The sequence below is a fragment of the Typopeltis vanoorti genome, chromosome 10 (genome assembly GCF_054136105.1).
Source record: "Typopeltis vanoorti isolate ZY-2024b chromosome 10, IOZ_Tvanoo_1.0, whole genome shotgun sequence".
Classification (NCBI taxonomy): domain Eukaryota; kingdom Metazoa; phylum Arthropoda; class Arachnida; order Uropygi; family Thelyphonidae; genus Typopeltis; species Typopeltis vanoorti.
Genome location: NC_143558.1, coordinates 11,073,195 through 11,092,345, shown reverse-complemented (window position 1 = coordinate 11,092,345; position 19,151 = coordinate 11,073,195). Strand labels below are relative to the sequence as shown.

The window sequence follows — 19,151 nt, the reverse complement described above, 5'->3', positions numbered from 1 at the left end:
ATTAATCCTTTTTTTAAACATGCTGGAGTGTACAACATCTCATGTGCTTGTGGTCTAACAAGGACAGACGTCAAGAAGCCTTGAAATCTGTAAAAAAGAACACATAGGAGATGTTAATAACAACAGAACAGACAATTCAGGTCTAGCCCATCATTTCGCGAGTACTAACCATACCATTGATTGGAATAGCAGCTCCATGCCTTACCTAGAAGATGATTTCCGTTGTAGTCCTCTGTTCTGAAGAAAATCTTAACAGAGACCAAGGAATGATAATAGCTGACAAATGGAAAATAATATGATCACTCAGTCTGCCAGAATTTAATTTCGCTCAAAACTGCAGAACGTGCTTTCATAACAGTGACTAACACAACATGCTCCATGCATGTAATGTTACATGTTCTGTTGTAATGTTTAATTTATACAATAGTGTTACTCCATTTTCTCTTTACTAGACACTTTGAGCTTTTTCTCTTACTGTTACAAGCCCTGAAGAAGCCGGACAGCCTCGTTGGCGAAACTTGTTGGTATTAGATGTTTATAAATCATGGGCAGTTAAAGATCAATATATATTTCATTTTAATTATATGTTTGAATGACCAAATATAATCTAAACAAAGATACAGTAGATGGTGAAAATCAATACCCATTAGATGCGAACCACATCAGAAACTATAAAGAGTTTGAATCCATTGATGATAAACCAGTCTGGGTAGTGACCCTTTGCCTTTAATACATAGCATCATACATCTCCTCCTGGAGATGTGCTTTGCGTTAAGGATATATATTAAGAATAGCGATCAGAGCTTATCCACCTTTACCACGAGTTGCCTTCACTTGCACTACGTGTGGGGTCACCTAGACTTGTAATACTTGCAGGTGCAAACTTGACTTACTTGTCTATTTGCTTACTTGGGAAATGGAGTAAAACCAGGTTTAAAATAGCTTGGTATCTTTAACATTTATTATACCCAAGGTAAAATACTTTCTACATATATTTGTTATCCACAGTTAAAATCTACAATAGGATGATACTCAATATAATAGAACCTCACTAACACCACTTTAAAAAAAAAAAAAAAAGCTGGATTCCTAAAAAAAAAATGATGCACAATAGAACAGAAACACAGCATCAGAAGAATCATAGAAAGTTCACGTGATAACAACCTATCATTCATTTTAACCTTTGTAAACTTCAAAAAAGCCTTTGACTCCATTAATAGAGAAGCAATGTTTAAAATACTCAGCTTCTATGGTCTACCCTCAAAAATTATACAAGCATCTCAGCACCTTATAACAATTACAATGCTATAGTAATCTTTAAAACTGAAACATCTGAACCCTTTCTGGTGACAAGGAGTCCTGCAAGGTGATGTACTGGCACTTTGTTTGTTCTTGGTATGCTTGGACTACATCTTCTGGACCATCAACACAGAAGATTTTGGTTTTGCCATTAGAACATCCAACCATACATGCAAATGACTGATGACATTGTACTTATTGATATAGAACCAACAAATGCACAAAAGCTTCTCCATCTGCTAGAGGCATTGGCTAAACTTATTGGTCTGCAGATCAACATCCAAAAGTCCAAAGTATTCTCAGCAGGTTATGAAAACTTTGTACTTCACTCACTGGCATTCACTAGTTGTCTTAGTGCAGACCACTTAGAAAACATAGGCAGTTCCCAAGTGGCGCCTATGTTTTCGCTTTCTATTAGTCCATTTTGTTATGGTTTCACGGGGCTGACAGCTCTTTCGAACTGGTTGATTCTCCTCAACTCTGGTCAACTTGTTTTTACGAAACTTTCATAGTTTCTACATTCGGCATTGAAATAATGCTGGATCTAATATCCACTTTACTTATATAATTTTGCATTGCTGAATGAAGCCTTTTTGGCTCTTTATTTTGGTAAATGCCTTATACTTCATACTCTTAGAAAGAGTAAAGGACTTTCAATATCTTGGATTATACATCAGCAATACGGAAAATGTTAGAAAACGTAAACAGGTGGCTCTAGTCAACCAAAAAAAAAAAACTCCACCCTATTTGGAGATCATCATTCATATCATTAAAGACAAAATTAAGACTATACCATGCAACCAGCAGATCCAACTTCTTGTGTTGTTCTCAAACCTGTATGATCTAATTAATTCTTTTGGAACTATTAAATCTAGCTAAGCAAAAAACCACTTGTCAATACAGCCAACAAATTATAACTTGGATGGCTTGGACATCAACTCAGACATCCTGAAGTCTCACCCTTTTTGGAATCCCTCAATCTGTACAAACCAAAAGATGGCAATCGTTGTAGAGGAAGACCGTGAAAACGATTTTGCATACATCTGTGAAACTATCAATAGTCTGAACTGTAAAACTCCATCTGACATCTACCAGTTAACTGAAGATAGAGAGACTTGGAAGACCATAATTTGTAATCTTTAATTATTATTTTTGATGTAAATCTCTTTTCCCTTCTCACACTGTATCATATATTGTGAATAAACTATGATGATGATGCAATTAAAAAAAAATAAATAAAAATAAATTTACCTTCACCGTATACAGAAAACCCACACACACAGGCAGATACATTCACAAACTCTCCCACCACCACCCCTCTCAACAATATGGCATTATTAAAACTCTTACCAAGAGAGCCCACAATCTTTGTTCCAGTGGAACTGCCCTCACTACTGAGCTTAACCACATACACAGCACTTTCCTCTCCAATGGCTACAGCGATCATAGTATCAAAAAAAAATCAACTCCTCTCCCATTCCCCGTCCTTCTCGTCAACAAGATTTTAAAAATGCCATCACCATACCCTACATCCGTGGCACATCTGAAAAAATAGCCAAGATACTAAAACAGTACAACCTACACACAGCATATAAGCCCCACCGCAAACTTGCTACCCTTATCCGTTCTATGAAAGATCAGCTCCCTCCTCTCTCTCTGCCTGGAGTTTACAAAGTACCCTGTTCCTGTAAGCTGGCGTACTTTGGACAGACAGGCAGATCAGCATCCATCCGTCTAGAGGAACACAAGTCTTACATCTTCAAACACAACTATGGCCATTCAGGCTTGGCTGACCATGTTTTGGACACCACCCACAGGGTATCATGGAAGAAAACCACCATGCTCCACCACAACAAATTCAAGAAAGAGAGACTTCTTAGAAGCAGCAGCAGCTCTCAAAAACCAACCAAATCTCAATAAATACGGTTGCATTAAGCTTCCGAAGATTTGGGAAACACTCATCACCAGAGTTCCCACCTTACATTCCAGGCCACCTACTACTACTGCCCTTAGAGGGCGCTCTACCTAGATAGGACTTTAGTGTCACCCACGTGGTTGGGCTTAGTATTGTTTGTTATTTGTGTATACGTTACATTAATTATTTTTGTAATCCCCGTAGATGTCCTAGTGACTAGGACAAAATATAGAAAGTATTAAATTCTATTTTAATTCTTTTTGAGTGTTGTAAAAAATCCATTAAGCCTCCAACATGATGTAAAACTCCATCTGACATCTACCAGTTAACTGAAGATAGAGAGACTTGGAAGACCATAATTTGTAATCTTTAATTATTATTTTTGATGTAAATCTCTTTTCCCTTCTCACACTGTATCATATATTATGAATAAACTATGATGATGATGCAATTAAAAAAAATAAATAAAAATAAATTTGTCTAAACTAGGATTTTGCTATGCATCGCTTTCAAACTCTTTAATGTGCAACTTTATGTTATTGGGACAGCTGCTTCATTTGGCCAAATTATACTATTCTGAATGTGGACAATTAATTGGAATCCACCAAATAATTTTTTTCAATCATATTATTAAGGGAGACCTCCAGGGAGTTAGGGACTCATTCAAGGAGGCCTCATACTGTTCTTGAATTCATTCACACAACATCCAGTGACACTCCATTCCAATCATGCACCACTCTGGTTTATGGTTAGATGCTTACTGTGAAAGGAGCTACAGAGTACTGAATAAAAGGCTTGTTGAAGTTGAGAAAATTGATATGCGTAACCATTGATTTCTGCACAGCATGTATCCATTGACAACAGAAATCACTCCACAATGTCTGCTTTGCAGCTATGGCAACTTCATTTGAGTTATCTGTATTGTTTTTTCAAATACATTATACACGTGTCCTGTAGTGCTCTGAGGACATTTTAATTAAATGGCCAGCACCCACCATGTATGTTGCTGGCTTACCATACACAACAGGTCTGTATTCCTTTTTCTTTTTTCTCAATTCTTTCAAAATCCAAAATTTACATAATTCATCTTTTTTGTTGGTTTTTACATTTTGCATTTATCTGAATATTATTTCTGCACTCAGTTGCTGGTATTTTGTACTCATCACTTTTAATTGCATACAGCCTCAGTTCTGATCAAGTCTTGTATCAAGTTTTTACCATCTTTACCTCCAAAAAAATTTTACACGGATGTGTAAATTAATATGCTTTAATTTAAACCTCACTTGATTTTCACTTTTTTTAGCCTAGTTACAAAGGAACTGCTCCATAGCCAAAAATAGCTTGGTTTTTTTCTTTTCCAACTTTAAACAATTTAGGAGCATTGTTACTTTTCAGAATTTTCTCAGTATTAATCATAACTTATTCCAGATTTTGCAATTTCTGAATTTTTACTACCATTTAATGCTCAAGGTATGTACTTTTTGATTTCTTATTTACATTTTCAAACATCTTTTTAAAGATGGTAGCTACCTGCTTTAAGTTTTCCAAGTGCTCTTTTTCTCCAATTTGTACTCTGTCCTACAGGCCTTTAGTTGATTCCACAAGCCTGATTTTTTTTGTGTTTCATTTATAAAGACAACCTGAAAATGAAGAGAACTGTAATTTTTGTACATTTAGTATATTTACAAAAGTTTAGTACATCCACTTATCAAGATTTTTACCTTTCACACTAGAACTTAGCTTGAGAGCAATGTATAATAATTTCATGTTGCCTGCTTTACATATATACATTAATTAAATACTTTTTTAATTTTTTTAATTAAATGTGTTTTTTTGCTTTTTTTTTTCAAAATGGCAGAAATTGCCTGACTCTTGTACAAAGTCTCACTGTAGCAAACTCTTAGGATCCAGAGAATACGATGTTTTTTGGATGATAAGATGCACCCCAAATTTATGAGACAATTTTTAGAAAAAATATATTATTATATAAAAATATTCACAAACCTTATTCATTTATTATTACCATAACTTGTACCAGCAGCATCCAGATTGTCTTCACTCATCTCGTTACTGTCACATTTCGTATTATTGTTATCACTCTCCTCAAAACTAAGTCATCTTCAGTACAATGCATTGTATTACTTATGCAGCATTTTTTAAAAGACTTAATAATCATCTCGTCTGTTCAAAACCGCATACACTCGCCCACTAACTCTATTGATGCCAGTAAAGTTTTCATTGTAAATCGGGGCTATTCCTACATATGCAACAAGACATGAGTTTGGCTTACATTGAAAACATGGGAATCCAAGACTTACCTGGTATCACCTACCTTTGAAGCATAAGATGCACCCCAATTCTAAGTTGATTTCTCTACATAAAAAGGTATGTCTTATGGTCCAAAAAATACTGTACTTTGTTATAGCAGATAGCTGGCTATAACGAATTTCTTTTATTGCTTTATATATTTGCACCTCTTTGGAGCTTTAGCAAGACCTTTTCAATAGTTTCTTATTCTGAGTGAATGATTTTGCTATAGCAGTGTTTGCAATAGTGAAAGCTAACTGTATACAAGTCATTAATTCTGAGATGCTTTGCTTTGATATCAATTAGGGGCATTTTTTGATTGCCTGACTTAAATGGCAATTTGTGAGTTACAGAAATATCTTTTGCATTTTTTTTGTGTGTGTGTGTAGATTTTCTGTGGATCATTAATATCAGTATTTTTAATCGGCTTATTCCCAGTTAATGTGATCTATCTAGAAGAACCCTCCTCCCGGTATGAGTTCTTGTTTGAGTCATTAAAAGAGTTAAGCCAGATGATCTACATAGATTACAAGGAATGCAAAGAACTAATTGGGCTTCTGGTTTAAGTCCAGTCCCCATCTTGTTGTCCACCCGTTTATTAGGTACTCTGATGTTGGACAAACAAGAATGGGTCAGAAATTATGACTTAGCTGATCAAATTGTATTCCATATTGACTGAACCAAAGCCCTAACAAAGATCTCAATATTAATATAAAATAAACTTTGATTATGACATGGACATATATTTTTTTAATGGGAAAAAGAATGCATTAATTCTGCATTATCAGTACGTCATTATGCCCAGTGTCTGGGTAGTCAGATATTCATAAAATGTTTGCTTGTAGGTGATTTCTCATTCTGGGTTTGTGCCTATATCTCACCAAGTTGAACAGTGAATAGTCTGCTTCTGGAACAAACAACTTCAACCTGTATAGAATTGAAAATATCAGCTTCTGAAATATCAGTGGGAAAAAAAAGAGAAAAAAAAAAGAGAGAGAGAGACAGGGGTAGCGCTAACATAGGAATTTCAGAAATACCAAAATAAAATAAATGGTTTTACTGAGATGAATAAGGCTAAACAGGCTGATTCTTCTAAATAAAAGTCTAAGAAGATCTAAGTAGGAATCAGGAAATAGGGGACACTGTAATATTCATTACTAGCATTGGGTAAATTTCTTCAGTTGGTGTCAAATTCAAGTAGACTACTGTAGCCAGATTTCAAAATAGGAAATTGGAAGTGAGATTGATTGGTGATGACATACACTTCCAACAAGGAAAGAAATAGAGGATCTTTTTGAATCAGTAGAAAAACTGCTTCTTGTTAGTGACCTAGAAATTACAATAGGAAATGAATCTCCAAAAAAAATGTTACATGAAAATTTGAAGAAAGGAATAGTGTTAATAAGGATTAACTACTTGCTGCAATTTTAATGAAGACATAGACTAGTCTTAATAATAACATTTCCATAAATTCACAAAGAGCATACACAAGAAATTATTACTACCTACCTGCCGCCTATACTGAGCAGGTTAAAACTGAATGTCACTTTGAAATTACATAGGTTCTAAAAAATGACAGTTTACTGATATGAACTTTAATATACAAACGTTATCATGAAAAAAGCAAGTAACTTTCTCTTATAAAGAGTTTAACAATGATTAACTTAACCAGGGAGCAAATGGAATTTCTCTGCATGGAGAGAAAAAAGAACTTCCTTAGAACATAAAGCAGCACTAAAAAAATGAAAGTACAAAACTAAAGTTATGAGAAAATTGTAAAAATTCTTCAAGATAAATATCATGAATGACATAAATGATCATATATTTAGGCTTGGGTGCAGTAACAACTTATTTTCGACTTTTAATGGGATGAATTAAACAATAGTTATTAAACTTCACATCATTCCATTTCTGTTACAGACACATCTTCACAGGGTACAGTATAAATTGTAATAGACACACATACAACACAAAGTAAATTGAAAGTTGATATTCTGAAGTCATGGCTAGGAAGGGTGTCAGTTATGGATGCTGGTAGGAATAATTCACAATGCTTAAGTACCGTTTCCCATATTTTGAGAAGTTTATTGATCCTTTCTTATTTAAATTACATTGGATTTTAAGGGCATGTGAAGATCCTAAAACAAAGCTTCTTATATCTGGCCTTTCTGTAATAAAATATAGTGACTTTTCCATGAATGGTGTGCACTAGACTTTACTGTCTGTAGTTATGATTTGAGATGTTTTCAAAAAGCACCACTACAGTATCAATAGGACAACAGATGATCAGCAAATTCCCAGTTATTAAAAAAGAATAATCAGGAACAGTGATATAATAATATTTTCCATAAAGGGGATAACCAAAACCATCAGATCTGTTTAAGTTTGGTCAGTATAGAAAGGCCTTGCAATTCTCCTTATATAACTGCTCTATAAGAAACCTACTTCTATGTAAAAGCTTAGTTTTCTACCAAAAAAACTATGTTTAGTCATGAGTAGTCTGTCCTAGCAGAATACTCAGGTTCTTGATACTGGATATAAGATTTGTGTTCTACACGACAGATGGCTGCAGATCTGTCAGACTTTCCAAAATAAGAGATACAACAATATAAGGTGTAATCCAAAATAAGAGGTGGCAGACACCTGGATGGTTGAGTGGGGAAAACTTGTCTTTAGGTGAAGAAACGAAGGTAGAAATCTTCCTGATAGGATGGAAGGATACTACAATTTAAGAGGTTTTGGAACTTTAGCTATACGTTCTGAAATCCCTTTAATATATGGAAGTGGAATCTGAGTGATATCTTCAGGAGATCTAGAGACTGGTTGTCTAAAGCTGTTAATCTTGAATGAAGATTCATTAAGGCCATTTTTCATAAAATCATATTTGATGTTATTCATTCTTGCTGTAAAAAAATCTTCAGTGAAACAAATATGAGCATGATATAAGGTTTCTTGGCTAGCATGATAATGAGGATTAGCATGGATATAACGGTTACTTATGAGTTTCTTTATTAAAAACAGAAATTTTGTTAACTACCATCTGGTTGATGAAACATTAAAATATCTAAAAATGCTGGTTGATTTTTTTTCCCCTCTTCTAAAATAAACTGAATGCTCTGACGAATCATACTTAATTTTGTAATGAATAGTTTTAAATCTGATGATGAACCTTTTCATATTACAAAAATATCATATATGTACATGTCTGTGCCACACTGTAGGTTTAGGAGAAATGTCTTTAAGGAGATTATCTTCAAAATTCTCCATGTAATAATTGGCAAGTGTAGGAAGAGATAGGACTGCCAACAGCAGTTGGCATGAATATTATCACTAATATTCATAATTATCACTATTACTATATGAAACATTTTGAAGGTTTTCTCCTATTAAAGACATTTTTCCTAAATATACAGTGTGGTACAGATATTTATTGGTCAAGACTGCATGGTCACTCTCCCCAATTGTAGGCAACATTTGACCAACTTGGTTATGGATAGCTTCTGCTCCTATAACCAGATCCAATACTCTCATGCCCCAAGTCCTCTTCATCACATGCTGCGTCAAGCACGAGGCAGCATAATTATTACCTCTTAGTAGGTGTATAGATTCCATTTCCTTCCTGCCATGTGATCGTCCTTCCTTCCAGTCATATAATCTCAATAACTAGAAGAGATAGGACTGCCAACAGCAGTTGGCATGAATATTATCACTAATATTCATAATTATCACTATTACTACATGAAACATTTTGAAGGTTTTCTCCTATTAAAGACATTTTTCCTAAATATACAGTGTGGTACAGATATTTACTGGTCAAGACTGCATGGTCACTCTCCCCAATTGTAGGCAACATTTGACCAACTTGGTTATGGATAGCTTCTGCTCCTATAACCAGATCCAATACTCTCATGCCCCAAGTCCTCTTCATCACATGCTGCGTCAAGCACGAGGCAGCATAATTATTACCTCTTAGTAGGTGTATAGATTCCATTTCCTTCCTGCCGTGTGATCGTCCTTCCTTCCAGTCGTATAATCTCAATAACTGAAGTCATCCATAATAATTACTTGACCTGCACTCATTGAAATAATTTACTGATGCATGTCTCCTGAGCATCCCTGGAGCTACCTGGCCTATAGCAGTAACCAACCATATATTTTGTCATACTGGCTTCAATCTTACACCAGACTACTTCAAAAGAACAGTCACCCTCCTGCCTGTCTCCTATTCTTTTTGGCTGCAATTCATTTGCTTTTGTTAGCAGTACCCCCTCCCCCATCCTATCTTCTCTGTCCTCCCAGAAAATACTAAACCCTCCACATTCTGTCCATGTAACTGCATTATCTGCTCTTAGTCACATCTCACTAATGTGACTTTTGGTGAGGTTGCACTAACCAATGCCAAAAATTCCTCTTTCTTCTTTCTGATACTTCTGGATTAGTAATATAGAAACTGTGGTATCACTTTAGGACCCATCTGCCTTTACTACCTGAATTGGCTACCCTATTCGATTGTTGCGTCAAACTGAGATCATAGGTCCACAAACCCTACATGATTCTTTCTGCACAGCCTATGTATTGATTCATTTGCTAATAGAAGTTTAATAGCTACATGCATGTTTGATATAAGCTGAATCGTGTAAAGCCCTATGCCACCATTTTAATCTTAATCAGACAGGCTGTATGCCTATCTCTAAAGTTTTTGAAGTTATTGCTGTTAATTGTTTATAATTTTTTAAAAAGTAATTAATTATACATCTATTCCCACGTTTCTGAACTCTAATAGTGTTTACTCCTAATGTACAGTTTCAAAATGCTCCATGTAATAATTGGCAAGTGTAGGAAGATAGGATTGCCCATAGCTATTCTGTTACTACATGAAACATTTTGAAGGTTTTCTCCTGTGACCAAGACATATTATACATATGCTGCGTGACTCAAGAGTTTTAGTTTTGAAAAGAGATAGAAGTCAGAGGGAGTCAAATCTAGGGAATAGGGTGGATGTTCCAACAATTCATAGTGCAGATCCCTTAATTTTCCCATTGCTAAAACACCTTTATGGGCAGGTGCATTGTCCTGATGAAAGATGATTGTTTTTCTTCTGCAAACCGGGTCTTTTCTCACGAATTTTTTCATCCAGTCTGGTTAAAAGATCGGAATAATATCCCACAGTTATTGTTTTACCCGTTTCAAGATAATTAATAAATAAAATGCCTTTAGCATCCCAAAACACTGATGCCATGATCTTTCCTGCTGATCAAACCAACTTTGTCTTCTTTGGTGCTGAACAACTGGCTTGTGTCTGCTGTTTGGATTCTGGTGTGTAATAGTGAATCCAAGCCTCATCCATAGTAATAAATCAATGCACAAAATCAGTTTTATTCTTGTTAAAATGCTCCAAGCACTGTTCAGAGATTTTCATGCGAGTGCATTTTTGATCTGCTGTGAGCAAGCGTGGCACCCATTCTTCATGCAAAATATATCCTACACATTCTTTTAAAATGCCTATAGTCTCAGCAATTTCACGCACTTTGATTTGCCGTCCATCCAATACCATATTGTGCACTTGATCAATGATTTCTGGTATTGTTACACTTTTTGGACGTCCTTCACGTGGATCATCTTTAAGGCTGGTATGGCCACGTTTAATCTCAATGGCCCATTTCTTAATTGTTGAAAACGAAGGAGAAGAGTGACCATAAACTTTTATGAACTTCGAATGAATTTCTTTTGACGTTAAACCTTCTGTTACAAAGAATTTTATAACCGTGCAATACTCAGTTTTATCCATTTCAAGGGAATACAGAGCAACACTTTTGGTTCAGACAGCTGTATAAAATAAACTACTTGTTAGAATGACTTGCAATTTCACATGGCTACTTATGAAAGAAGTACCAACTGAGAAAAAAAAAAGAAATCTTGCCGATAGTATTGCCATCTATGGTCGAGGCTGAAAACTTTCAGATCACCCTCATAGTATCCCATAATGCAAAGCACACACCCTTTCAGACATGTATAATGCTATGCATTATGGGGAGGGCCACTACCTAGACTGGTTTTGACTCTCACTAATGAGACCGCAGTAAAGGTCGAAACCAGTCTGTGCATGGCCCTTCTTATAATGTATAGTATTATACATGTCTGAAAAGGTGTGTGCTTTGTATTATGGGATATTAAGGCAATTGATGTGAATAGCCTGTATATAAAAATAGCCCATTTGTGATACTTCACGCGTAAACATCGTTTACTTACACTTGGAGAAAGGATTAAACCAAGAATATAATTTTTTGACATCTTTAATTTATTCTCTGTGGAAATGTGGCATAGTAGTTACAGAGATCATCCCACATAGTTTTCTTGTAGTGGCATACAATGCATGGATCTGCGTGATTGTGGTCTTAGCTACCTTACTCCAGACTACATCATCTCAGTTGGCTTTCTTGTAATGCCATACAGTGCGTAGATCTGAATGTTTGTGTTGTTTCATACTAGAAGAGATCAGCATGAGATTGTGGTCTGAGCTACCTAGGGGCCAGACTACATTAACAGTGTATTTGGATGGGTCACCAGTGAGGAAGAAGTCCAAGGTATCTGGAGAGTGGGTGGGGTTGTGTGTTATATTCAGGTAGGCATGTGTACTGTTTGTGTAAGGTCATTAGTGATGGCAATTGAATCAGCCTCTCTACATGTTTGATCTGTGCAACTGGAATGGAAGAGCCAGATGAGATGGTGTGAACATGGCTTCCTCCATGTTTCTTCATTGTTGTTAGGCTTTTAATTTATACTGGACACAAACTTGCCAATAAATTGCTTTAATACGTTTTAATTTTTTGCAACAGAAATAATTGGGATAATCATATTAAATTATTTTCAAGAAGCTATGTTTTGCAGAATGCTATAAATTTCAGCCGGAAGTCTAAAAAGTAGTTTAAAAAAAAGTATTTCTACTGTACGTTGAATGAAAAAAAAATCACTTTCTATTCAAAATTAATTAAGTAATATTTCACAAAAGAATTGTTTTAGGCTTCTGAGATTTTTGTTGGTTATGTTGGAATTTTTATGTGTTCCCATATAAAGACCTTATAATTTTAAGATAAACCTTTACTACTTTTCATTTCTATGCTAGTTTTGCATACTTTTTTGTATATTTCTTTGGAAAAGTTTGTTAGATATCAGTGTATTTGGAGCACACAACACAAAGTTTGTTACAAATGCAAGACAACCATAATCCGGTGTAACAGTGGGGCTAGTATAAGTGATTGCAGCGTGCAACACAAGACTAAAGTCCTAATATGGCACCATCTAGGTTTAAAAAAAAAAAAAAAAAAAAGTTTTGAAATATTGTGGTTGTCTTGCATTTGTAACAAACTCTGTGTTGTGTGCTCTGAAGATGCTGGATATAATACCAGCGAAATATTAGCTTTTAAGTTAATAGATGGTTATTTTCTTAACCATCTGTGTTCTTATCATACCATGAAACCTATTACAACATGTCTGCCGAACACATAAGCCTATCCACACGTATAATCTGGATTTGTGTTTTCTCTTCTTTTTCTTGTTATTTAACATGTCCTGATATGCAAATATTTTCAGATTATTCTCTTTCTCCTACATTATGTATGAATAGTGGATTTTATCGACCTGGTTTTTTTGCAGGTGTAGGAGGTGCTTTTAGACCTCCATAGCTCAGTCAGACCTGAGTTCGATTCCCATCCATGATGTGAGGAACCTTTATTTGGTCTCTTTCGACTAAAAGTGAGTTAACCGGTGTCAGGATTTTTTCACCAGGAAACTCGGGTTTTTCATCCCTCAGAACATTTTGCTTATTTGTGATTGTATTACAATCACAAATAAGCAAAAAAAAAAAAAAAAAAAAAGGTGCAATAACCCTTCTTTATATCCAAGATGTAATGGATAGAATTTCTAAAATACTTTTACTTAATTTTTCCTCGAATTTTTTACAAGTGTGGATGAAGGTGTCACATAATAATAAAATAATAAATTCTCAAAATTTCAATAACCCATGAAAGAACACCTATAAAACTAAATTATCCAGAAAAAAACTCTTATCTAAAACAATCCTAGTTCTGACAGTTTTCACCAGCTTGATAACAGGGACTCTGCTTGGTTAACTAATAGTATAAACAAATAATATAATTCGCAGAAGTGAGGATATCTGATGATGCAATCCCTCAATACACTGTGAGCTGAATGATTTGTAAGTGTTACCATTTGAATAATATAGAATAACAGTATTTTTTTTTCTTGCTTCCTATTCCTTATATTTTTGCTTGTCACCCTCCTTTAGAAAGCCGCATAAGCAGCATAAGAATATCATAGGCACCAGTAACCCTCATTACTGCGCTATCAAGGTACCGATTCAATGTGGAATAAGTATTTAGTTGAATCCATTAATCTACCTGATGAGGAATGAGTTCAAGTATAGTATAATCAGTTCAAAGAAGATGCTAATGTTGAGCAAATGCTAGTTCACAAGGTGATCAAAATGCAGAAAACAGTACCGTATTCGGTTAGTCATTTTTAGCAAGTCCAAATATGCTAATTGAAAACGGGCTTAGTAAGAGTGTTTAGAGAAGTGTGCCAAAGGTGATTTTTTTTTTTTAAACTTTTGTTTTAAAAAATGTGTTCTCTACATTAGGCAACTTTTAATAGTGCTCCCTCCACCCCTTTTTTTGGAGAAACTTTATACATGTACGTTTGTGAACTATCCTGATTTGAACCAAAAACCATTAATTAGAAAAATTTACAAATTAATGAATTTGTAACGTTAACATTGTGGCATGTTTTTATGATAGGGATTATAGTGCAGTTTTCAAACTTGTTTCATTGAGATGCTAATTTTGAATAATTAATAATTTTAATTTTTCAGGAAAGATGCCATCAGAACAAGAAAATGAGCTTGTGTCAGCAGTAGGAGATAGTAGTCCTGCCAAAGGTATAATTGTTCTTGTTTCTCAGTATAATATTAAAATATCCATAACAGTTAATAATTTATATATGTTAACATTGAGGCTGCATATATTAACAGTTAATATATGCACCTTCAATTTGTATGGGACAATATAACAGTAACACATGAGTAAGTTTCATTATTACTAATCTCTTATCAATAATTTTCATCTGAATTTTCGTCTCAATTTTATCACTTGTCAGCATGCCAATATTGCCACATCTTATATTTCTATTTTCTAAGGCTTCTGACTGCATCAGTCCATCTAGATTTTGATTCATAACTTATTTTAATGATATTAAAACACCAAATGAACTAAATTATAAAAAGAGGTTTATAAACTGGTTTAAAAAGATTTATAAGCTTATATTTTGCTGGATTACAAACTAGTGTGCTCAGATCACTAAACAACATATTACAGTTTACATGTGACATTAAGTGAAACAATTTGAATTGTAATGGACAAAAGATCTGAAGTCCCAATTTGGCATCCTCTAATGTTGTAAAAAAGAAGTATTACAGCTATGGAGTTGATCTTAAGATAATAGTCCTCAAATTTTTTGGCAAATAGAGGCAACATACTTGTTCAGGTTAAGGGAATGCTTCATAGCAATTGCTGAATCTAAAAATTTTCTTTCTTCTTTCTGACGTGTAATGATTTCTATATGACAGATTGTTTTTTTTTTTTCCATCTAATCATGTATGAAGGGGGGTATCCAAAGTGTGGTCTGCAATTTCAGACTTGTAATCAATGTATTCCCTATGCTCCTCAAATTAACATATCTTCCTGTCTGTCCATAGTAGGCCAAGTCACAGGGAACTTCATACACTTCAGGATATGCTATGAGATGGAGTTAATCCTTAGGAAAGCAGATCAGAATTACTAATTTCCTAAGGATTAACTCCATCCAAAGTATTAATAAAATATGACCATTGTGAAGGTCATATTTTATTAGTACTTTGGCTGTCTTTTCAGATGTTCCTTTGACATAGAAAATAGAAGTAGTGGTGTTTTGCTCGTGTGATTGAGGAGGATGAAGTAGGAGGGTCATGTGGTATTTCATCTCTTTTGAAAGAGCTGTAGCCATTGGCCAGGAAAGTATGGCAAACATATTTAAGTTCGGTGGAAAGAGCTGCATCATTAGAACAAATAGTCCTATCTTTGTGTATAAGTGTTTTTAGATACCATACAGGTGGACTGGATGATGATGTGATTGTTTATGTCTATCTTCCTGTGTGTGGCGGCTTTCTGTAAATGGAAAAAGATAAATGAACCATCTGGAAGGCAGATGACTAATATGTCAAGAAAAGGCAAACAGTTATTAGATTTCTTTCCTACTGTGAAGTGAATTTTGGGATGTTGACTGTTTAGGTAAGTGATAAAAGAATCCAGAGTGTCTTACCCATGGGGCTAAATTGGAAACGCATCATCAACAAAGCATAGCCACACTATTTTCCCATGAATTTCATTATTATAGTCACAAATTTTATCACTTAACCTGGCCTGAATTATGCAGTAGCAGCTATACAACTTTTATACTTCTGTACTTGAGCATCTCTGGTTGGATATCATCTTCTTAAGCCAAATTTGAGGCTTTTGATATCTCTTTTTATTGCAATTATTGATGTATACTCCTGACTGCATCCTCTGAGCATTTTCTACCACTCTTATGTTACTACTCATTTCATGTCAGTCTTTCAAAGTGTGAGGTTTGTGGTGTGATATGGTTTTTGTTGGCAGAAAACAATATGCTGCAGAAATTCACTGATGACTGCATAAAGTGTATGGGCCTAACATAAGGAGTGACAGGTTAGCTAATGGTGTCATTTGTTTAAAGAAGGGTGCAGCAGTGTTCACGATGAAGAGTGCAGTTGCTAGCCAAATGTGGTGACAGACAATTTGGTGGAAAGAGTGAACACAAAAATCCACGAGAATCATAGTTTCACAATTAAGGAACTTTCTTTTGAATTCCTGGAATTTCACATTCAGTCATTCATGAAATTGTGACAGAAAAGTGGATTATAAGAAACTGTGTGTCAGATGGGTTCCCAAAAACGCTAACTCTTGTGCATAAACAGCAACCAGTGGAATCGGCTCAAAAATCTTTGCAGCATTACACGGAAATGAAGGAAATGAACTTTTTTTTCATATCATGACTGCTTATGAAACATGGATTTTGTACACAAATGTTGAGTCAAAACAACAATCGATGCAGTGGTGCCATTCATCATCTATGAAAGCACAAAAATTCAGTCAAGCACTGTTGATCAAAAAATGATGGCCACTGTTTTCTAGGACTGAAAAGAGATCTTGCTCTTCTTCTTCTGCAAAATTCACAATTAATGTTGAAGTGTCTTGTCAAATGCTGTCGTCAGAGGTCATGCTTTTTCATGACAACATGCAGATTCATACTGCAGCTTAAGCTGTCCAACAGTCTTTCTTTTGTTGCACAAACCAGTCCTCAACTGCAAATGTGACTTTATCATTTGTGGTAAATTATCTATATAATTTACCACAAATATATAATAAATAAATCCCAAATCTTTAAATTTGGGAATAGAAAATAGTCAGATGGAGCCAGGTCTGGTTGAGGCAGACATTGAAAGCTCAAGTTATGTATTGTCTGCTGGGTTTCATGAGCTGATGTATTGTCCTGCAAAAGTAACATGCCTCTGCTCAGTTTTCCGGTGTTTTTCCTTCAGTCCCTTCAGAGCTGTTGAATAATCTGCTGCTGTAATGGTTTTACCTTTCTCGAGGTACGTGGTAAGGATTACACCATCCACATTCCAAAAGACAATGGCAAGAACCTTCCTTGCTAACTTTTGGTTTCGGAACTTTTTGGCCGAGGAGAACCTTTGCGTGTCCACTCCATTGACTGTTGTGTGGCCTCTGGGTCATAGTGATGAAGCCATGTTTCAATACATCACAATACGAGCCAAAAATTTGCACCCGATTTGGCAACTGTTGGATATGTTGGTGCACAGTTCCCTAAAGTCTCACACAAAGTTTGGTGAACCTCAATTGCAGACTTTTCTTGCATCACAAAAAACTTGACGGCCTGCTCCTCTGTCATCAAATTTCTTCAAAACCTCTGACATGTCTTCTTATAAAAAGAAAAAGAACAAATTATGCAATTTAATGACACCTGGGGTTTTAAGATATGTTGTTTCTTGTGGTTATATCAGTTGCTTTAATATCATTTTTGTTCTTAGTAATTATCAGAATCTTTCAGCCCCCCCCCCCTCTCGTATCTCAAATCAATGTAGAGTTTATGGAAGAAAACTTAACTTTTATGTAGAAGTAGATGCTTTATAGAGCAGTTATTATTATTGTTATTATACCCTTCCAGCTACTAACCACGCTCAAACTTGCTTAACTTTTTGCGAGCCATTAGTAGTAGCAGAGGCTCTTTTGGGGCTTCTTCACTGACCAAGCTTAAACAGATCTGTTGGCCTTTATGGTTATCCCCCTTACAGGAAGTATTATTACATAATTTTTATGCAAATTCTTGATTATTTTGTTGTTGTATTTTTTTTTTTTTTTTAATAATTTGGACTTTTACTGACCATGTGTTCTTTTATTAACAATGTAGTGGTGACTATTACACTTTTTTTATATAATCTATGTCAAGGAGCTTTATTTTATCCTCCTACATGTTTCGCCAATCTTTTTTTATTAGCATCCTCAGGGAATAAAACTAGTAAGCTAAAATTAAGGTTACAGACTAGTCTGTAACCTTCATTAGGAGGATAAAATAAAGCTACTTGACAAAGATTATATAAAAAAAGTGTAATAGTCTTATGAATAATTGCCAAGAAAAAATTCAACATAATGTAGTGGTGATTTTTGAAAATGATTCTTTAATTGTAATTTCATATTTGAGGATGTCTATGATACGTAGGCAAAAATTTTATACCTAATAAATTTATTTCACACCAGTTTTAGTTTCTATCGTTATTTTTCTGTGTATATGTTAACTTATGTACCTACGTGAAAGCAGTTGGAGGATGATGTTACCCACAAAAACCAAAAGCCATTGTTTACATGGCTTGTCAGATTGGATTTCTGGAAATGGACAAAGAAAATGTCGAAGTGTGGTTTGAATCACACCAATAGGAACTCAACAATGTAGATCTTCTACCTATGGAAAAGCACATTAGTAAGGAATCATCCGAGTCAAGTCCTGTGGAGTTGAACCTATGAAAACTCTCCCAATGGAAGTCATGTCTCAAGCTTTTAAGTTGATAAACAGACCATGGCTCTTTTTTGAAGAACATTATTCTGACCACGTGCAGAGTTCTAAAGTGAAAAGGGAGAGTTGAAAATGACTCAAATTCTACAAGGATGTCTGCAATCAGAAGTTAAAACCTGCAAGTCAGGTTTTCTGTGAGCAATTCTTGAAAACGCAGTTACCAATCTCAGCATGCCAGCTAAAAAAGATGCGATTAAGGTGCGTGAATATTTGAAATTAAAGAACGACTAATAGTTATTCACTTTATACATGTTGAATATTTTGTTTATTACTCTTATGCCTTAGTATATATGAAAAATAGGTGCATTTTCAATTAAATTAATCATAACAGATCAGAATATCTGGCTTGTTTGAAAATACAGCCTCTATTATCCAATGTCATAAGCCTCCCGTTTTATGCATTTTTGAT

The 19,151-nt window shown here is 34.8% G+C and overlaps 1 protein-coding gene across 1 annotated transcript in view; it reads left to right on the top strand.

Annotated features, from left to right (window-relative positions):
• pcx (pecanex) overlaps positions 1–19,151 on the top strand; it is a 621,557-nt gene that overhangs the window by 187,186 nt on the left and 415,220 nt on the right. The window contains exon 9 of the mRNA XM_090398640.1: positions 14,409–14,474. Within this exon, the coding sequence (XP_090254766.1) occupies positions 14,409–14,474 (66 nt within the window). The remainder of the gene's footprint in view (positions 1–14,408; positions 14,475–19,151) is intronic.